The 19,410-nt window shown below is 27.7% G+C and overlaps 1 protein-coding gene and 1 pseudogene across 9 annotated transcripts in view; both read right to left on the minus strand.

Annotated features, from left to right (window-relative positions):
* Window positions 1-48: 48 nt before the first annotated feature.
* The window catches only part of LOC145180986 (uncharacterized), a 20,933-nt gene continuing 1,571 nt past the window's right edge, over window positions 49-19,410 (minus strand). For 7 of the 9 annotated variants that reach the window (XM_090071105.1, XM_090071108.1, XM_090071104.1 and 4 more), the window contains 24 exons: window positions 19,289-19,352; window positions 13,904-13,983; window positions 11,890-11,983; window positions 11,460-11,710; window positions 10,748-10,871; window positions 10,470-10,526; window positions 9,805-9,871; window positions 9,399-9,430; window positions 9,123-9,190; window positions 8,735-9,003; window positions 8,309-8,491; window positions 7,683-7,837; window positions 7,120-7,198; window positions 6,887-6,965; window positions 6,450-6,517; window positions 5,407-6,278; window positions 4,649-4,781; window positions 4,167-4,417; window positions 3,968-4,044; window positions 3,256-3,392; window positions 2,843-2,912; window positions 2,566-2,662; window positions 1,513-1,695; window positions 49-252 (listed from right to left, as the gene is read on the minus strand). In XM_090071105.1, coding sequence (XP_089927231.1) covers window positions 133-252; window positions 1,513-1,695; window positions 2,566-2,662; window positions 2,843-2,912; window positions 3,256-3,392; window positions 3,968-4,044; window positions 4,167-4,417; window positions 4,649-4,781; window positions 5,407-6,278; window positions 6,450-6,517; window positions 6,887-6,965; window positions 7,120-7,198; window positions 7,683-7,837; window positions 8,309-8,491; window positions 8,735-9,003; window positions 9,123-9,190; window positions 9,399-9,430; window positions 9,805-9,871; window positions 10,470-10,526; window positions 10,748-10,871; window positions 11,460-11,710; window positions 11,890-11,983; window positions 13,904-13,968 — 3,531 coding nt within the window. In that variant the 5' untranslated portion in view covers window positions 13,969-13,983; window positions 19,289-19,352 and the 3' untranslated portion in view covers window positions 49-132. Of the gene's footprint in view, window positions 253-1,512; window positions 1,696-2,565; window positions 2,663-2,842; window positions 2,913-3,255; window positions 3,393-3,967; window positions 4,045-4,166; window positions 4,418-4,648; window positions 4,782-5,406; window positions 6,279-6,449; window positions 6,518-6,886; window positions 6,966-7,119; window positions 7,199-7,682; window positions 7,838-8,308; window positions 8,492-8,734; window positions 9,004-9,122; window positions 9,191-9,398; window positions 9,431-9,804; window positions 9,872-10,469; window positions 10,527-10,747; window positions 10,872-11,459; window positions 11,716-11,889; window positions 11,984-13,903; window positions 13,984-19,288; window positions 19,353-19,410 lie in introns of those variants that run through there. The other 2 variants (XM_090071110.1, XM_090071111.1) reach the window with 2 other exon arrangements.
* LOC149879082 (uncharacterized) overlaps window positions 15,387-19,410 on the minus strand; it is a 13,516-nt pseudogene continuing 9,492 nt past the window's right edge.

Raw genomic sequence — 19,410 nt, forward strand, 5'->3', positions numbered from 1 at the left:
GACCTTAAAACTGAGCCAAAATATTTACCAAATGTTGTTTCAATTAAATTTTCTTTTTATTGGAAAAATATTAAAGAGCGGCATTGAAAGTCTGGTCATAGTAAACACCTTGTAGAAAATTATACTTGTTACTTAGAAATTATATTGGTCGTCCTCTTCTCGACCGTCTATTTCTTGACGTATGCTGTCTAAGAATGAAGAGTTCTTTCGTTGTAACTTTGTCACTTGCTCGTTGTACATCTTTCGCTTTTCCTAAATATAAAAAGTAACAATGCTTCTTTTGGTGAAATTATTATTTAATGGATCTCGAACAAAAAGTTTCTCCAGAAAAAACATGTCTTGAAATGAATAAATGAGGATGAATACCATGAAAGAAATCTTGACGATCAAATGAAGATAGAAGTTTGAGCTCTAATTGCTTTACACGGGAGTTTAGGATGTCACTGGGAAGTATAATGATTTCAGTTGGCTCTTACCGAGGTTTGGAGCAGATATGTACCAAATGTCTTGAACAAAATTATATATGGTTTTATCAAAGGGGCAAAAGCTGTATAAACAATGAAAGTGTTTAAATTTTGCAATTTTTAAGTACAAACCTTAAAGTCTAATTATTTAAGCTGCGCAAAGAAATCGATTGAAAAACAAGTCTCAAACAAGAAATAATCTTACAATTGCACCAGTTTACCAATTAAATACTCGGGCGAATGATAAATGGAAAGAACCATATCCTGTGCATCACCAACCCATGCCAACAACAAAATAAAATTTTATATTATCACTATATTAACAATGTTAAAACCGAGGGCGTGAAAACTTTAAATTTAGTTTTCACCAACGTAAATGTTACAACCATGCTTGATGTTTCTAAGAAATTTAGAAACAACTTCTACGAATGCATTCATGCTCTTGCTTCAGTTTCATTTATAGAAAGTACTAAATTTGTTATTAATAAGGTATTTATTAATAACTAATGATTCATCTATGATGTTCTTTTCTCCAATATTCAGTTGATTTCTTTCCAAGTGCTCACAATTCACTTTACTATACCATAAACAAAGGAAATAGACATTTTGTGCATTCACGCTACTGCTCAAACAGAAACTAAACCATCTTCAGATCTACATATACTCTATTGCGATAAAACGATAATCTAAAATCTTTTCAAAAAGTATTGAGACTAGTAACTCTGATGATCCTTTGGATAGATCTTGCCATCTTCTCAATTTACAAACAACATGAGGAATCCATTTATCTTTGTCTCCAACTTAAAGTACAAAAAATATAAATTGGTATTGTTTCCTCTCTGTTTCGCAGAGAAGCTATATTAGTTTTTGGTGTGTTTAGATAGATAGATGATAGATAGGTTGCTCGTCGTAACCACTTTTATATATCATGTTAATTGGTTTTGTTGTTCTTCCTTTTTCTTTTTGTTTTTTGTGCTTCTTTTAGAAAACTTCGAGAGAAAAAATGTTACTAGATGAGCACAAGTTTTTTACATAAACTGTTTAATACCTGTAATTGTTCAACTTGTCTTTCTTCTTGCTTCGAAAGCTTCCTTGTAGTATTGACTACCCCTGTCTTACGTGCTACCGGTCCTTTTTGAATGGATGATAATTTCCTTCCTACAGTAGTTGAGACTCTTCGCACTTCTTCTGGGCGATCATCGCCCCCTCTTCCTTTGACGTCGTTTGTGTCCTATTGATGATTAATTATAATCATTAAGGATAAATCTTAAGATAAAAATGCAGCGAAAATTTAAAATACTACTACAAGAATAAGAAAAATAGTGCAAATTACGTAGTTTCAGGAAATTATATTCGAAATGTAGGGATGAACTGATCGGAAAACTCACAAAATTATTTAATGCATTGTTGATTAAAATTAAAAGTAGAAGCCTGAACAAGAATGAAAATCAAATACTTGGCTACTGTTTTAAACTAGATATATTCAAATTTTGAGTTTTTTTTAAAGTACTTTAAGTTAGCATATACTAATATTAACTTTTATAAACTAATATGTATTAATAAAAATTGTTCTCACCTTAAAACTTAAATCACTTACGTACTAAATTCAATCAAACTTTTGATTGAATTTAGTACGTAAGTGATTTCTTAGTATTAATCTGTATTCAGCTTTATAAGAGTGCTATAATGAAATTTAGACCTGAAGTCTGATCATGACAAAACGCATCTTTTTATTTATACTTTTGCACACAACCACGTGACAATTAAGAGAAAACCTTTGTTAACATCGAAGTATCTTTTTCGTATTAAAGAGATTTTAATGTTTTAACGAATGTTACAGTTTTTAATATTAACGATGTTTTTGGCACCATGCATAAAACATTTAAAATAGTTGATAATATCTAGAATAATTGAATTAAATATGACCATGTTCAGCAATCAATCCGGTTGATATATTTAAGAACCCTATATAGCAGATGAGTCAGAATCAGAATATAAAGTGATTTAATGATTATTTTCCATTTATTTTATTGCCGGTTTATTGATCTTGCAGCCACTTATTTTAATGAGGAATAACAAATTGCAAAATATCTTAATTTACCTCAGAGTCACTCAACCATTCTTCATTGCTTTCGCCCCCTACCCCACTATCTATGCCTTTTGTATTTTGGTTTCCTATGCATTCATGCTGATCAAGGCTAGAAATAGTATTTTATCATTTTTAACACTAAGTTACATCTATTAACATATATTAACATATATTAACACATATTAAAAAGGATGAAAGTTTTTTTCTTTTTGTTTATCATAAAAGTTTTTTTAAAAAAGGTAAATTTCACAAAAATATAAACAAACTAAATAAAGTATAAAAAGATTACCTAATTTTTCTTAAAGAAGTAGGATCTCTTAGCATTGACATCACACTGTCCTTTCTCTTCAATTCCTTATCTAAACAAATTTCTTATCTTCGTCTAAGTAAACTAAATAATATAATTGTTAAATATTATGTATTTGAAAAATAAAAAATTTACCGATGTACACACGCACACATACACGCACACAAACACACAGACAGACACACAGACACGATATATACATAAATGCAAATTACTTTGACAATTAGATTCTTAGGCCATAAGTATGACTTTTTTTGCAAGCAAACATGTTTCGTTTGATTAAAAAAGGTTTGATTAAAACATGTCCAATAATTATCATAATTATAATAATTAACATAGAAAAATTAATTATTTAATGAAGAGACATGTCTTCAGCAGAGATTTGAATTACTTACTCATTATGCTTAGAAGTTGAGCACATTCTTCATGTTGATACTCAATTGCTAAGTCATACGGAGTTCGGTCTACTGAATCTTTAACATCAATCTTTGCTCGATTCGATAGCAACCATTTCACACATTCAATATGTCCACTTAAAAAATCATATAGATTAAATTTTGAAATTTTTTTTGTAAGTACTATAATACAATTTACAGTGGATTCAAAAAAAAAATTATATATTTTTTTCAAAACATTATAATAAAAAAATCTTGATAAAGACATTGAATATAAAAAAACATACCCAAAAATATTTTTAAAAAAAAAAGCTGCAAAATATTTTTAATTAATTTCTGCTTTATTTATCTTGATTTATTTTAGTTTTATCAATTAGTTTTTATTATTGTATTTGATAACATTTTAAAATATAATTGTATGTTTTTATATGAAACCTTGATGCAAGATTTAAGAACATTTTATCTTAAATAAATCTTGCAGCAGGGTTTCATACCAAAATAAATTTAAATAATTAAGTCAATATTTTCTCTATTTTTACTTTATGATACTTTTCTTGAGCTACTGTGTATGTTTATTAATTTTCTTGCAGCTGGATATTTCCTGCATCTTTCATATTATTATTATTTTTAAAACATGAAAATTTTTAAGAAGTAATTTTTGTTTTGGAGTAAACTTGGTGCAAAACAAAATTTTATTTACAACTTATAGTACCTCATTGACGCTAGATGTAATGGTGTATGACCATCCACTGTTCGACAACTGATAGGACATCCCATAGCTGATAAGATCTTTAATATAAAAACAATCAAAGAAGTTATTAAAAAGTTGTTAAGTAAATCAAATGAAACTAAAAAATGATACAGATACACTTATGCAGCGCTTATTGACATACCATTATACAATGACATACCATTATACAATTTACATGCCCATTCAAAGCAGCAAGATGCATTGCTGTATAGCCTGTAGGTGTTTCCTGCATCAAATCTACACCACTTACAGAAAACCATTTTACAAGATCTAAATGTCCAAATGCTGAACTAATATGAATTGGTCCCCAACCTCGTTCATCTACTTTTCCTCTAAGCTCTGGTAAAAGGGAGATAAGCTCTTTTACTCGTTCTACATCTCCAACTTCACATGCTTGATGTAAAGTTGAACCTGGAAAATAGAAATGGTGATTAATTAATTGTTACTAATGATTTATTGAACAATAATTATTCAAAAATTTAACAAAATAGAGGTAAAAAGAAAAATGTTTGTATATATTTAGAGAAAACAGTAATAACAGGTTTTTCCATTTTTTAAACCCAACAATTTAACTATTTGAATCATGCCAAATACTTTATAGCACACTGACATTAAGAATACTCCGAATGTATCAAACTTTACCGCTTAATAGTTGTGCCTCAAACTGTTCTTTCTCTAAAATTAAATTTTGTTCTAGTTCTTCGTTAATTTTACTTGCTTTAATTCCAGCAGTGAATCCAGCCATATACCCATTGTTAGAAGTTTCAATCTTGTGCTAAAGACAACGGAACCTTCCTAATCACTTTTATAGGAACTAATTTTTTTTTAATGCATGAAAATATAATAGACCTTTGCTACTGATGCCTGTCAAGGTAATTTCAAAATAGAGAAGTTAATCTTGCTTTTAAAGCATAGACAATTTCCTCAAAAAAAAAAAAAAAAAAAAAAAAAAAAAACACAAAAGATGTCAGCAAAATTTTACTGTAATAGTTAGAGTTACCATATTTAAATTTTGATTAACACTTTATAAACAAAGCAGAATCTTCATCTTACATCTTTACTACATGTTTAATTTTTTTCAAAAAATCTTTTTATTTCAGGAACTTAAGACTAATAAGTTCATTTTTTAGGCTTCTATTTGTAATAATATTTAAAGCATTTTGCAATATACTTGTTCATAGTTCCCTATATTATTTTTCATTACCTTATATTTTATTTTTCATTATGTTTTACAGAAAAATCAATGTGTAACTTGATCAAAATTCTTATAATTTTTATAACTTTGTTCATAGTTTACAAATATTACATTTATATGTCATCCTTTATCTTCTTGCAAAAAAAATCATTTAAATACTCGTTTCAAAGTGTCTTTATTAGAGAATTCAAAATCATTTAAATACCCGTTTCAAAGTGTCTTTATTAGAGAATTCAACTTTGTCTTCACACTCACTGCTCTTAGGTAAACCTGGACTTGTTGATTCTTCTTTACTTTCATCACTTTCAGAAGAACTGGTAGTTACACTTGAGCTGCTGGTGCTGTCAAGATCTTTATCAATAATTCCAGTCTTTGTAACTCCATTGGTAGACGGACATAAAACTGAAGTATTGTTATTACAATCATTTGCTTTTAAATTCTTATCTAAAGTATTGTTATTTGTTTGATTGACTTTTGGTACTTCTGCTACAGATGAATTTAGACTTTGACCTGTAGATTTTGGAATAGGAGTCATTTTTCGTGTTTTTGTTGAGTCATCAAACACTTGAGCTTTTGATTTTGAGCTTAAATTATTTGAAGATGTCAGAAGTGGATTTGAATTGATTTTCTTACCACCAACAATGGAGTTTATAGATCCTGAAAAATTGGATACTGGAGATGTTGTAGGTATTTTTTCTTCTCTACTGTTTCGACTAAGCCGTCTAACTCTTCGTTTATCTTTTGCTTGTTTTCGCTTTTCTTGCATTGATTCACTGTCTGAAGATGAAGATAATGATTCATCAGATTGATTTCTAGAAACATGAGTTGGTGACAAGTTTTTTTTTACAGTATTTTCTTTTTTTAGAACTGATGCTTGCGGTTTACTTGAGAAAGAGTTATTTGTCGGAGACAAGTTTTTATTAAATACTAAATGTCTTTGACTGGCTGGTGATTTTGAACTATTTGCATTTGAATGGTTTGTTTTAAGCACACTTTCAATACTTTCATCACTTGAGGAAACTCTTCTATTGCTGGATTTTTTTTTTGGTAAACAACTAACATCTGGTATTTCTGATACTAAAATGAAAAAAGTAACATTTGTATAAGAAAGACAAATTATTCATTTTCCTTATATAAATATTAGTATATTTATAGTTAAGTTTATATTACTTACGTTTATATTGAATAGATTAAATAAAGTTAAATTAATTCTAAATATACAAAATTAAAAATATTAGAGAACTTTACCAGAAATTTTCCCAGTCAGCATAATGTCTCTCACAATTTGCCCGTCATCTTCTTTTGCTGAAAACCACCTGTGATAAAATATTTTTAAGAAAGATTATATCATAATTTTAAAAGTAAAAATTTAAAAAATATATACATCAATAATAGTATTTTACCCTTTAATACTGATATTAAATAACTTAGTTAACTTATAAATGACAACAAAAAGTCTTTACTTTTGGCAATAAAATGATATTATAATGAATTAAAATTGCTATTATATATATATATATATATATATATATATATATATAAATTTTAATTCATAACAAAACTCAATAGTTATTGCAAGTTGTAAATGTCACCATGAAAAAATTGCATAAAATCCTTTCAATAAAAATGGCTTTAATGAGTTTTAAGTGGATTTGCAGTTGAACCACACAAAAACACTCTCAAACCTGCCACATTGGAAGTTAAAAGCAAAGGCTGCTTTTGGCCCTTCACGAATAATAACTTTTTCAAGAAACCATCCATCAGCTACAGAAAAAAATTGAAGAAAAGATAATTTAACATGAAACTAAATATCTGTATCAATCTTTGTTGATATTGCTGTTATTACTGCTACTAATCTTGATGCAAAAAAAGAAAAAATTAATAAAGTATTAGCATCCATTTTATAGCAAACATTTACCTAATGAAGTACTATCATGACCGATTCGCACACTTTCAATATCACCTAGGAATTTACTGTCCAAATGAAATAAATCAACCTAAAAAAGTACAAAGAAAAAAAATTAAAATATTCTCTCTAAATCCTTTTTTTTTTTTTACTCAACAATCTTAAAAGCAATTCTGATTCCAAAATTTAAACAGATCACATTATTACAAGCAGTTGTATTTAAAAACTAAGATTAAAATAGTGATCAGGAATCAATGGTACATATAAATAATGAATGAAAAAGCTAAAAACTCCATGAAAGAAATCAGGAATCCATAACAGGCATCAAAAATTCAAGATAGAAGTGAAGATTTGCAATAAATAAAAAATTAGAGAAGTTCAAAAAATGAAAAATTAGAGAAGTTCAAAAAATGAAAAATTAGAGAAGTTCAAAAAATGAAAAATTAGAGAAGTTCAAAAAATGCCAGAGATAAAACTAAGAGATAAAAATTTAACTAATATTTAGAATTAAAAAAAAATACTTTGTGATATATAAAAACTGTTTATTTGCGATTGAAAAATTTCTTTAAATTTACTTGTTTTCTTTGGAATGGAACGACACCAGTTTTTGATTTGATAAGCAACCGCTCACCTGTATTTCCATATTCACCTGATATATTTATCTTTACATTAGCAGTTGTTCCAGCACCAAGTTTGTCCCCAGTAACAATATATACATCATAAGTTAGGACTAAAATATGAACATTTGTCACTATTAAGTGTATAAACAAATTGAAACAAAGATCTCTTAGACTCAATTACACTCAACTGCACTCTCAATTACACTCAATTACACTCTAAATTATCATAATTAGTTTTATTTTTCATTTATTTACTTATTTTTTTCTATTTTCCTGACATTTATCATTAGACTTATGATAAATGTCAGACTATGATAAATGAAAAATAAAAAAAGAGATATGCCAACATTAAACTTGAATTTAAACAATGAGTATTTTTGGAATTTGTCATCAGAGTTTTATCTTCTACAAGATAAATTCATTACAGGTTATATACTTTTATTTTCTGTCTTACTCAACAAAACTATATTATCTTCAATATCCCTACTATATTCTACACTATATTATTTTATAACCCAAGATTATCAAAGGTTCAGTTTTTATTATGTTTAAAAAAAATTAAAGCAGTAATTATTAATTACCTTTAGGTTCATTTTCCTTTTGTCTTGTTTGTGTTGACATTGTCTGAGTGAGGTCAGAATCCTCCTTAGTAAAATTATGATTAGATTGAGTAAAGAAGAGCCTTGATCCTTTGCTTTCTTGATAGGAAGTAAAGTTTCTTTCAAAGTGAGAACTGTCTTGAAGGATTTTTGACGTTTGAGTTCCTATGAAAGAATTATTCCAAATATTTCAGTAGCATTTTTATTTCTTCTAAACTACAAATTTACAATAAAAAAACTCTCACAATCAACTCCAGCAGATTTTTAAGAGTAAAAAAAAATTATTGTGCAACTAATTCAACCTGCTGCAACTCATTCAACCTGCTGCAACTATTTCACTATTTGAATCTGTTTTCAACATTAAAATTTAAAAATCTTGCAGATATTAAAGATCAAAATACATTTTACCTCTGTTTTTTATGGTTTGAGTAGCAATATCACTTTTGGATCTTCCCTGTGATAAGAGTGACCAATCTGTTGGTAATGAATTTGTAGAAGTTGCTTCACTAGTTATTTGATCTGAGAAGTCCTCGTCTGAATATTTTAAAGATTGCCTGTATAGTGTAGGACGTGAGCAATAGGAACTTTTAGGCCTTCTGCTTGGAATTAACTTCAAAGGTTCACTTTTTGATGCAACAATACTGTTATCAAACTTTCTTATGCCAAATGAACTACCCCTTCATAAGTCAACAAGTTATCATAAAATATTTTAAATATTTATTAGATAAAGAAATTTTAGAAAAATGAAGAAAGTGCCAATCAAAAAATCAGATTGACCATTGCCACTAATACTCACCTCACACTTCTCCTATCACTGTAGTTTGAATGATTTTCTGCTGATAATGTGCGATTTGAATTTGAACTCTGTAAAAAAATTTGATTTTGTAAATTTTGTATTTAGATTTAGATTTTTCACTTTGATATATGAAAATATATCATGGGAAAAAAAAAAAAAAAAAAAAAAAAAATTAAATCATTAACTTTGGGAACAACTAATATCCTATGAACAAATTTTTCAAGCCAAATAATACATCAAATGTTCATAACAAACAACTACATTAAATGTACTTACTTGTTCAGATGAAAAAGATAGCTTGCCAGGGTCTAGAATTTAATAAAAACATTTTAAGCAAAAACTTTATACAGTTTACATTCCTCTGTAGTTATTTACATTTCTTGGTTACTATTTTACATTGTTTTATATTGTTGTCATTAGACAACAATATAAAACAATGAAAAAGAACCAAATATCATGAATAAAAAAAATATTTGCATTGCTTATTCAACTTTTCTTTTTATATATGTCAACTTTTCACTTTTAGACTTAAGTAATAAATAATAGTTTAATAACCCAATATAAAAATTGTAGAATGCTAAGCTTTATCCAAACAACAAATATTGTTAATTTTTGCTCCTATTTAGATAACACTTGCTTTTGCATAAATTTTGTAAGCATTTATAGGCACAGGTAAAGGTACCTGAATAAGCTGTCTTAGGACGCATTTCTTGAATTTTTTTCACTGCTGGAAGTACATGAACATGCTCCTTAAACAAAAAAACAAAAAAAAACAGTAAAAATCTGAAACATGTAAAACTTGTTTTGAAACATGTAAAACTTGTTTTGAAACATGTAAAACTTGTAAAACTTAAATATTATATTGATTATGTAATTTAATAACAAAACTTTTTTGTTACAAGATATTGATTTAAATTTACAAACAGCTGACGTAATTTTTACCTAATGTATTTTCACTCTGCTTTGTAGTCATGAAAGAATTGTAAAATAAATCTTTTAAACACTTAAATACCAGTGATAAAAACTTTAGATAAACAGACAACAGACTGATAGGTAGTTAGAACAGATGTGGCAGAGATCTACCATAACATTAACACTGCTCTTTTTTCACTAATACACTTGTTACAATTTGTTATTATCATCAACAAAAAACTTAAATATTTAATATGTTAAATATTCAAGCTTCAAATGCTGATCCTTCAGAAACTTAACTTAACCTTTAGGATTTGTAGCCTGACAAATTAATGAAAAGAAAAATATGCAATGACAACAAAATATTAATAAATATAAATATAAAAATACAAGTAAAGTTAAAAGGAAAAATTTTAAAATAATGTTATAAGTTACCTCAGTCGTTTGGCTCTCTCGTGATTGGTTTCGATTTCGGGGAAGAGCAATATTTTCCTAATTATGAAAATTTAATTTAATCATTTTGAAATTCAATTATTATGAAAAGATAGAACATTTAAAAATAATAGTAAAAGTTAAAAATATAGTCATATCAATATTATTATAATATAAAAATAATATGTAAATATACTATTAAACAAAACAAACATTAAAAAATATATTTTTTCAAAATATTTTGTTTAAAACAAATATAAAATAATAGAAAGAAAAATTACTGTTGCTACAAGCAACCGTGTTGTTAAGTTAACAATCCGCTCTCGTTCAGCACTTGTTATTCTCTGTGGTGGAGTATTGCGAACAACAGTGTGTCGCCTACCAATTCTTCCAGCAGACATTACTCTAAAAAAAATAAACTATGTGGTGTCATTGTTTTGGTGGTGCGAACTCAACTACTCCCAAAACAATAACACCAAATAGATTTACTTTATTACAAGAATTTTTAATATAAAATTTTATGAAAATATGAAGTTTCATTTTAATTCTTTACAAACAAAGTTTAATATTAAATAACTTGAACTTGAAGCTACCAATTATTACATCATCATTTTTTCTTTGCTTTTCAGTGTTATTAAGACATGTTAGTGTTTTCTACAGTTGAATAAAAATATGATTAAACCAGCTTGATATACATAGATCTTTAAAGAATTCAAATAGCAAAATTTGACATTTTCCAAGATCCTAGTTTATTTTCAACCTTTCAAATTACTCAATAACAAATAAACCAATTGAAATTCAGTTTTTTCACTTCAGCAAAAGTTAGTTAGATAAACAATTTTTACCTTAAAAACCTTGTTTTGTAAAAAATTAATCTTTGAGTTGATTACAAATACTTACCTATAATTGCTTTTTAATCATCAAAATAAGCTACAAAAATTTACATACATAAAAAGAACTGAGTAATATACAAAGCTTAATAGGCATGCTTACCTCCGCCTTTGTAACCTTCTTATTTCAAGTTTCTCTAGTGATTTTTTTTTTGGTAATCCAGCTGAAATATAAGGGGAAACTATATGCATGTTTGTACATTGTGCCATTTGTTGTTCCATGTGCATCCTTAGTTTTTGCTCACGTTCATTTAATTTAGGTAAAGTTTCCATTGAACTGATCTCATGCTTTAAAACATATTCTTTTGAACTATTTTGTTTGCAAGCATTTCCAAAGAAGTTATTATGAAGAACCTAACCTCAAGTGAAAAATCATAATAAATTCACACTAAAATTTATATTTAAAAATGCATAAAAATCATGTTTATGTATTTAAATGTATATAAGTTAAAAAGTATATTATAAGTACATTAAAAGTATATTATAAGCAATAAAGCATTAAAAAGTATATTATAAGCATTATAAAAATAAACCTTAATGCTTGGTTTTGTATCTAGATCACCAACAATGTAAGGATCAGTTAAATCAAATGACTCTTCTCTTCGATGAATGTCTAAGTATAATTTTCTATAAAAGATAGAAATACAAACCAAAGTGTTTTGAATATTAAAAGTTTTATTAGGAAAAATCTTCAAAATGCAGGTTCAGTAACATTTTGGTTAGACAGTAAAAGTCTTCTGTAAAAACATCATGAAAAATCACTCAATAAAAAAAGAATTACTTCCTATTCTTTTTAGAACTTTCACTTTATATACTTCAAAAAATAAGCACAAATATTTCATTAATTCTAAATAGTTAAATCATTAATTATTTAAAAAAGTCTACAATAATTTTATCATATTACAAGCTAAGTGAGTAATAAAAGCATTAATTATTTAATTTATGCAAAAATAAAAAAAATTAGAAACTTTTATAAATAAATATATATATAAATTACACAAATATAAATTTTTAGTACAACTTTACATAAATTACTTTATTTTCTCTCTTTTTTTTTTTTTTTTTTTTTTTTTGGCTTTTAAGGAATAAGATTATATGTGAACTTGACTCCATTTTCCTTTTCACTGTTAAGAAGTTTTCCATTTTTTATACTTTTTGACAAAATTCAAATAATATCATATACATTAAAATTGAAATCTAAAATTATTAAATCTTAAAAACCTTTTTTTTTCAATTTGCCTATGTCATATTATGTATATGTCATACTTTAAAGATGGAAACATCAAGTTATTTTTAGTTATCAATATCACAAAAAATAATTAGAAGAATTTCCTTGAGCTGTATTTAATACTTTAAACTAATATAATCTGTGTTGCAGACAGCTAGCATTATCAGGTTTTTCTGCCTATAGCATTAAACTTATTCTCTTTTTAAAAAACTACCTCAAGTTGGTGAAAAAGAATTTTACATCATATTCATTCTACAAATATTGTAATAAAGCTTTTTTATTTTTACTTCCAACAATTGTTATTAATGTTTAATTTTTTTCCTTTTTGCATAATATTAAACTAATAATTATCATTTTGTCAGATCTTTTTTATTTTTCAGAAAAAACTCAGATAACTGGTGTTCCCTGAAAAATGGAACTCTACAAAATGCAATGGCTTATCTACAAATATTTAAATAAAAATGTCTTCGTGTTTATGTAAACTACGTAAGATGTAGTTACAAAAAATATATTAATCAAAAAAAATTATTCTTTAGTTACATATATATAAAAAAAAAAAAAAAAAGATCAAAAATGGTGGGTGTGAGAAAACATGTGTACAAGTTTTATAAATACAATATTATACAAGGAAAACTGTTTACATTAAGCATTTTTAAAATGGAAAATGTTCCAAAAACAACTATATATTCTATAATTAAGGAATGTGAAGGTGGACCGAGTGAGAGAAAACAATAAAAATTTTGAAAAGAAAAGACACAAAAATGAAAAAAAAAAAAAAAGTCAATCAGTTTGTTGCTCATTTTTTGTCCACTATAAAAAGAAGCTCAAAATACTCAAAATTTTGACTCAAAACTCAATAAAACTCAACACTCATAGAACACTCATAGAAAAACAGAGACAAACATCAAATACCATCATCAGAAATCACTAATGTGACCCCAAGATTTTCTTTCTGGAACTTAAGTACAAAAGAAAAGCTACATTTAAAAGCAAAGTACTGGTATGGCTTGCAATTATGTCCCAAAGGTAAAACTAGACCATTAATCAGGCAACCTAGCTACTCTGGTAATAAAAATATGAGTTCACCTAAAAGAAGATTGAATGCAGTTTGCCTTATAGTATTATGAGAAAAGTATTGATTAACAATATTAAATGTACATTATTCCTGTAAAAAAAAACTCAATTTGATTTTAAAAATATAACTATATATTTATATCTGTTTTTCAATGTTTTACTGTAGTTCCATTTTTGAGGAAACATTCATTAAAAGTACTTAAAAATGTTTAGACTATTAAAAATAAAAAAAAATAAAAACATACAATTGCTTAGCAACTGCAGCAGCAACAACACTTTCTTGTTTGATGTATGGCGGTTTTTTTGGCATCTTTTTTCTTCTTAACTAAAGAAAAGATTTAATATAATTACACAGACCAATAGATACTGTAGATGAAAACTTTTCTGAATTAGGTGAATGGTCTAAATTCTTTGGTGCAATTAAAAAATTTATTCTTAATAATCTGTTGTTTAGTGCTGACACAGCAGATTTATTGTGCAGTACAGCAAATAATTTGGTAGATTAATTCCAATAATTTAAAAAAAGTTTGAGCATCAAACTTTTTCAAAATCAAAATATTCTCCAGTCATATTGCAAAGAGAACCATTTCAGGTAGAGATTGCAAAAGAGAGATGTTAGGGAGTAAGATGAATCCTGCCTACTGGAACATTCAAGACAATTAAGACATAAATGAATGCTGACTACTAGAAAATTCAAGACAATCATGTAAACAAAATTTTTTACAATAGAAATGTTCTAATAAAATGTTATTTTGAGTCTTAGCTTGGAATTAAAGGACATCACATAAATTCCTTGGAGACTAGTTAAACATTTTTTGGTTCCAGGGTAATTCCATGTCAATTGAGCCAGAAAACTTCAAAAATGTCACCATACTTCCAGATTTTGCTGATTTTTATACAGTTGAGAGTACTTAGTAAAACAAGAAGTTCTTGAAAATTTTAGCTTCTAGCTCCAAGAGGATCCTGAAGTATGATCATTTTACTCTCAACTAATCTTGGCCAGGCCCCTCTTGTCCTCTCAAAATTGAGACCTTTGTTTAAAGGTTCCAAGTCACATAGCTTTAAAAATATTTGATGTTTTGACTTAAAAATTTGTACCTGGCTTTTTTCAGGGTTGAAGAATCCAATGAAATAATCAATATTATAAAAAAATATTTTTAAGTACCTGTAATTATCAATTTAAATAAATTTAGGCAATTTTTTATATACCTGATTTTGATGCTCAAGAAACCCGCATGGCCTTGATGATATCAAAAAAAAAATATTTTACACATTATTCTAAATTTTATGATCTTTCAGAAAACATAAGAATTTTGATCTGCAAGTATATGGATTTCCATATATGGATAACAGGGCACAGGCCCCACCTTTTTGTAGCGGAATCTTGCAATACATTTTCCACTACCTTTCAGACTAGCTAGAGCTATCAAAATTTCTGTATTTATATAGTGTCAATAAACTAGCATTTTAAAGTTAAAAAAGGGCCCAAGACACTAGTGGAGGGAGCTAGGGGCATGTGCCCCACTTTTTTGAGCAGAATCTTGAGATGGATTTTTCACTATCTTCCAGACAAGCTGCAGCTCTGAAACTTTCAGCATTTGTGTAGTCCTGATGAAAATGTGTTAAAATTGTTTCAGGTCAGACAACCAGATGGTCCATGGGGCTGGAGCACCTAACACTATGCCCCACTTTTTTTCTCAAAAAAAAGTTTTTTTATTTTTAAACACATAAATGTGTCTTAAATTTAAGATAACTTTGAAAATATTGTATTAAAAAATTTTAATTGCTGTATACTTGTTTCGTTTTACTTCACTATTTACAAAATAAAACACAAAAAAAAGAAAGTCAAGATAATGTTAAGATTAGCTTAGATGCATCAACAGTTAAAGTATAAAAACGTCCATTTGTTGTTACAGGTGCATCAATTATACAAGTTATGTTGGTAATTGGCACCCAACACTCATCTACTCTAGCTGGCCAGAAAAGTTTATTAAAAGGACCATGCGGGTGCATAAATGTTACCATAACATCTTGCTCTATATTATCAATTTCATTGATTATACAAATCCAATCAAACGCATCATATTTACACATAATGAATTCACCCAATTTTAAGGCATCAATGTTAATTTGCTGATCATTTTGAGAAATTTGAATACCAGAAAAAGAAAAAATGCCTGTTATATGAACATCTTCACTTGTTCGTTTAAAGCTAATAGTATCTACAGATTCTGGTTTAAATTGATGATAGCTCCTAGTTCCAGGAATTGTTCTACTTAGCTCAAAACATGTTTTCAAAGTGGTGCGCAATTCTGTCAGTCTTTCAAAACGTATTTTCAAAGTGGTGCACAATTCTGTCAGTCAATCTTGAAAAAAATAATCCCTTTAATATTGTTAGTACAGTAGTCAAACATTTTGTTACAATTCAATATCTGGTCATTTATGGGCCTTTGTAGACTTGCATTTGTAGTTAATCATTTTACAGTGCCACCAATACCATCACTTGGTGACTTACCATGACTTGTAGCAAAAAATGTCCACTCTGCATCAATGTCAAAATCATTTTTATGGAGACAGATATTGTAAAGGTTTTAGTGATTTTTATACTGTGCAGCACAACCAACCAGGATGATATTCTTTTAAATAGTTAACTATTTGTGTTTGATCTTCATACACAAAACCAGTGTCATGCTCATTATCTTCTGACATGAAACAAAATGATTTTTCTTCAAGTTGGTCATTTTCGTTTAATAAATAGAGGGCAACAGGGTGCAATGTGCATTGACTTTTGCACCAATGGTAACTTTGGATTTCATCTTGAATCACAAAAGTGAAGTTTTCTGCAAAGCCACCTAAGACAATACAGCAGTCTTTTGCTAAATTTTCCTTTTGTTGCTTCAGGTATCTTGATTGACATTTTGCAATGTAGGAATGAGCTGTTAGCTTGTTTATTGCCTCTGACAACATCAATTTGTATTCTTCCATTGTTGTTTTCTGATAGATCAATGTTGTTCTGTCTGTTTTCTGCCACTGATTGAATGACAACTCATCATCATTGTTAATTAGTTGTGCATCCAAAAACTTCTTTAAAGAAACTATACCTGGACAGTTCGGACATCGATGAACCATGCACTTGTTACTTGTCACATCACAAACACCTTTTGTCATCAGATCTTTGTAAGTATATTTTATTTGTATAGCATTGGTCAAGAGTATTGCATTTTGATGGAGGGTACATACACAAACAGAATGAGTGCCTGATGCTCCAACAGTTATACACTATTTTGGTCTTAAACTGCAAAACTTAGAAAATCCAATAACTTCTTGAGGATATTTAGTTTTAAAAGAAACATAAAGTTCTTTAAGATTACATAAAATAAGGCGCTTTTGCATGTGTTGTTTTCTACCAATACTTACATAATCTTTTTTACCAGGCATTTGTCTAGTAAATTCGTCATCATGGTATACATTGTTGACTCTATTTAATATTATTTCTGAAAATATTTTTCCTTTCTTAGTGCCTGGAACTGAAAAAATCCCACTTATTTTCTTTAGTTTGCGCGCTTCTTTAATTTGGTATATAGTGACGTTGAAACATCTTGCAGCGAAATTTCTTGACCAAGACTCGGGTGTAAATGTTAACAACTGAATTTTAGTTTTTTGGTCAGAAACAATTAACTTTTCTTTTATTTCTGCTGTTAGTTTGTCTAGATCATCACATTTATTTTTGTCAATAACTTTTGTATGAGGAACTTTATGTTTCAGTTCTTCTTCCCTAATCACATGAATCCATTCTTACTGTAACACTAAAAACAATCTGAGATTAATTTAAACTGAGAAACCAATAGTAATTAATTTAATGAAAGCAACTTAAGCAATCACCATGGTAATACAAAACTAAACAGTGATTGATTTCTTTTATCTTACTTTAAAGAAAGTTTCCTTTTCACAAAATTTAATTATACTCAATTTGTTAATGTTAAAAATGTTAATGATGACTTTTATAGGTAACAAATTTCTTCTAGTGTAATGACAGGATGTTTTTGTTTCTGTTAACAACTTGCTGTTACCATTTTAGAATTAGCAAAATATATTAATCTTTTTTAATTCAAATTTTAAATTATACAAAATAAAATTCTGTTAAAATCATTACTTTAGACTGTTTTTAATCTTATACATGCAAATCAAAATTCTTATAAACATTAAGTTTCTTAAAACATTTTAAGAAAGATTATTGAACATAGAATGATCAAAACCAAATGGAACAAATATAAATCACAAAAATTTGGGAAGCAATGTTATCAAAGAAATGTTTAAAAATGAAAATCTAAGAAAAAAAATTTTAAGGCTAGTTTTAAAGTTATCTTAAATAAGTAAAAAAAAAAAAAAAAAAAAACTTTTTTTTGAGAAAAAAAGTGGGGCATGGTGTTAGGTGCTCCAGCCCCATGGACCATCTGGTTGTCTGACCTGAAACAATTTTAACACATTTTCATCAGGACTACACAAATGCTGAAAGTTTCAGAGCTGCAGCTTGTCTGGAAGATAGTGAAAAATCCATCTCAAGATTCTGCTCAAAAAAGTGGGGCACATGCCCTTAGCTCCCTCCCCTAGTGTCTTGGGCCCTTTTTTAACTTTAAAATGCTAGTTTATTGACACTATATAAATACAGAAATTTTGATAGCTCTAGCTAGTCTGAAAGGTAGTGGAAAATGTATTGCAAGATTCCGCTACAAAAAGGTGGGGCCTGTGCCCTGTTATCCATATATGGAAATCCATATACTTGCAGATCAAAATTCTTATGTTTTCTGAAAGATCATAAAATTTAGAATAATGTGTAAAATATTTTTTTTTTGATATCATCAAGGCCATGCGGGTTTCTTGAGCATCAAAATCAGGTATATAAAAAATTGCCTAAATTTATTTAAATTGATAATTACAGGTACTTAAAAATATTTTTTTATAATATTGATTATTTCATTGGATTCTTCAACCCTGAAAAAAGCCAGGTACAAATTTTTAAGTCAAAACATAAAAAATATTTTTAAAGCTATGTGACTTGGAACCTTTAAACAAAGGTCTCAATTTTGAGAGGACAAGAGGGGCCTGGCCAAGATCAGTTGAGAGTAAAATGATCATACTTCAGGATCCTCTTGGAGCTAGAAGCTAAAATTTTCAAGAACTTCTTGTTTTACTAAGTACTCTCAACTGTATAAAAATCAGCAAAATCTGAGATGTATGGTGACATGGCCTGGCTCAATTGACATGGAATTACCCTCTATAGATTAGTGAGGTCAGTCCTCTTGAACAAAATTTTCTGTTCATAATTGGCTATGACTATAATTAGTTTATTATCACAATGCATTTTGAATTTTAATACTTTAAAGGAATTTATTAGCTTTTTTTTATGCCAACTGTCTTGGTATAGGGTGAATATCTTATAAACTAAGTTTAATCTCATAAACTAAAATTAATTGGATTATCTCTTATTCATCTTCATAATTAGTAGGCCTACGTAATTTATGTATATAAACTTTTATTTATATATGATAACTATTTTTTTTTAAATAGATGAAAAAATAATTAGCACAAAATTTTTTTTTGTTAAATTGAAGTATATAAATAGGACTTACCAGTACAAATGTAAATCCTAGAGATGGAACACTTTACAAATTTACTGTGCATCACAAATTGCATCTATAAGTGTTTTAAAGGTATACTTAAAAAAAAAAAAAACAGTAAAGAAAAAATAATA

Source organism: Hydra viridissima, unplaced genomic scaffold (assembly GCF_058129835.1).
Source record: "Hydra viridissima isolate aposymbiotic clone 2 unplaced genomic scaffold, HvirCarnegie_v1 scaffold_14, whole genome shotgun sequence".
Taxonomy (NCBI): domain Eukaryota; kingdom Metazoa; phylum Cnidaria; class Hydrozoa; order Anthoathecata; family Hydridae; genus Hydra; species Hydra viridissima.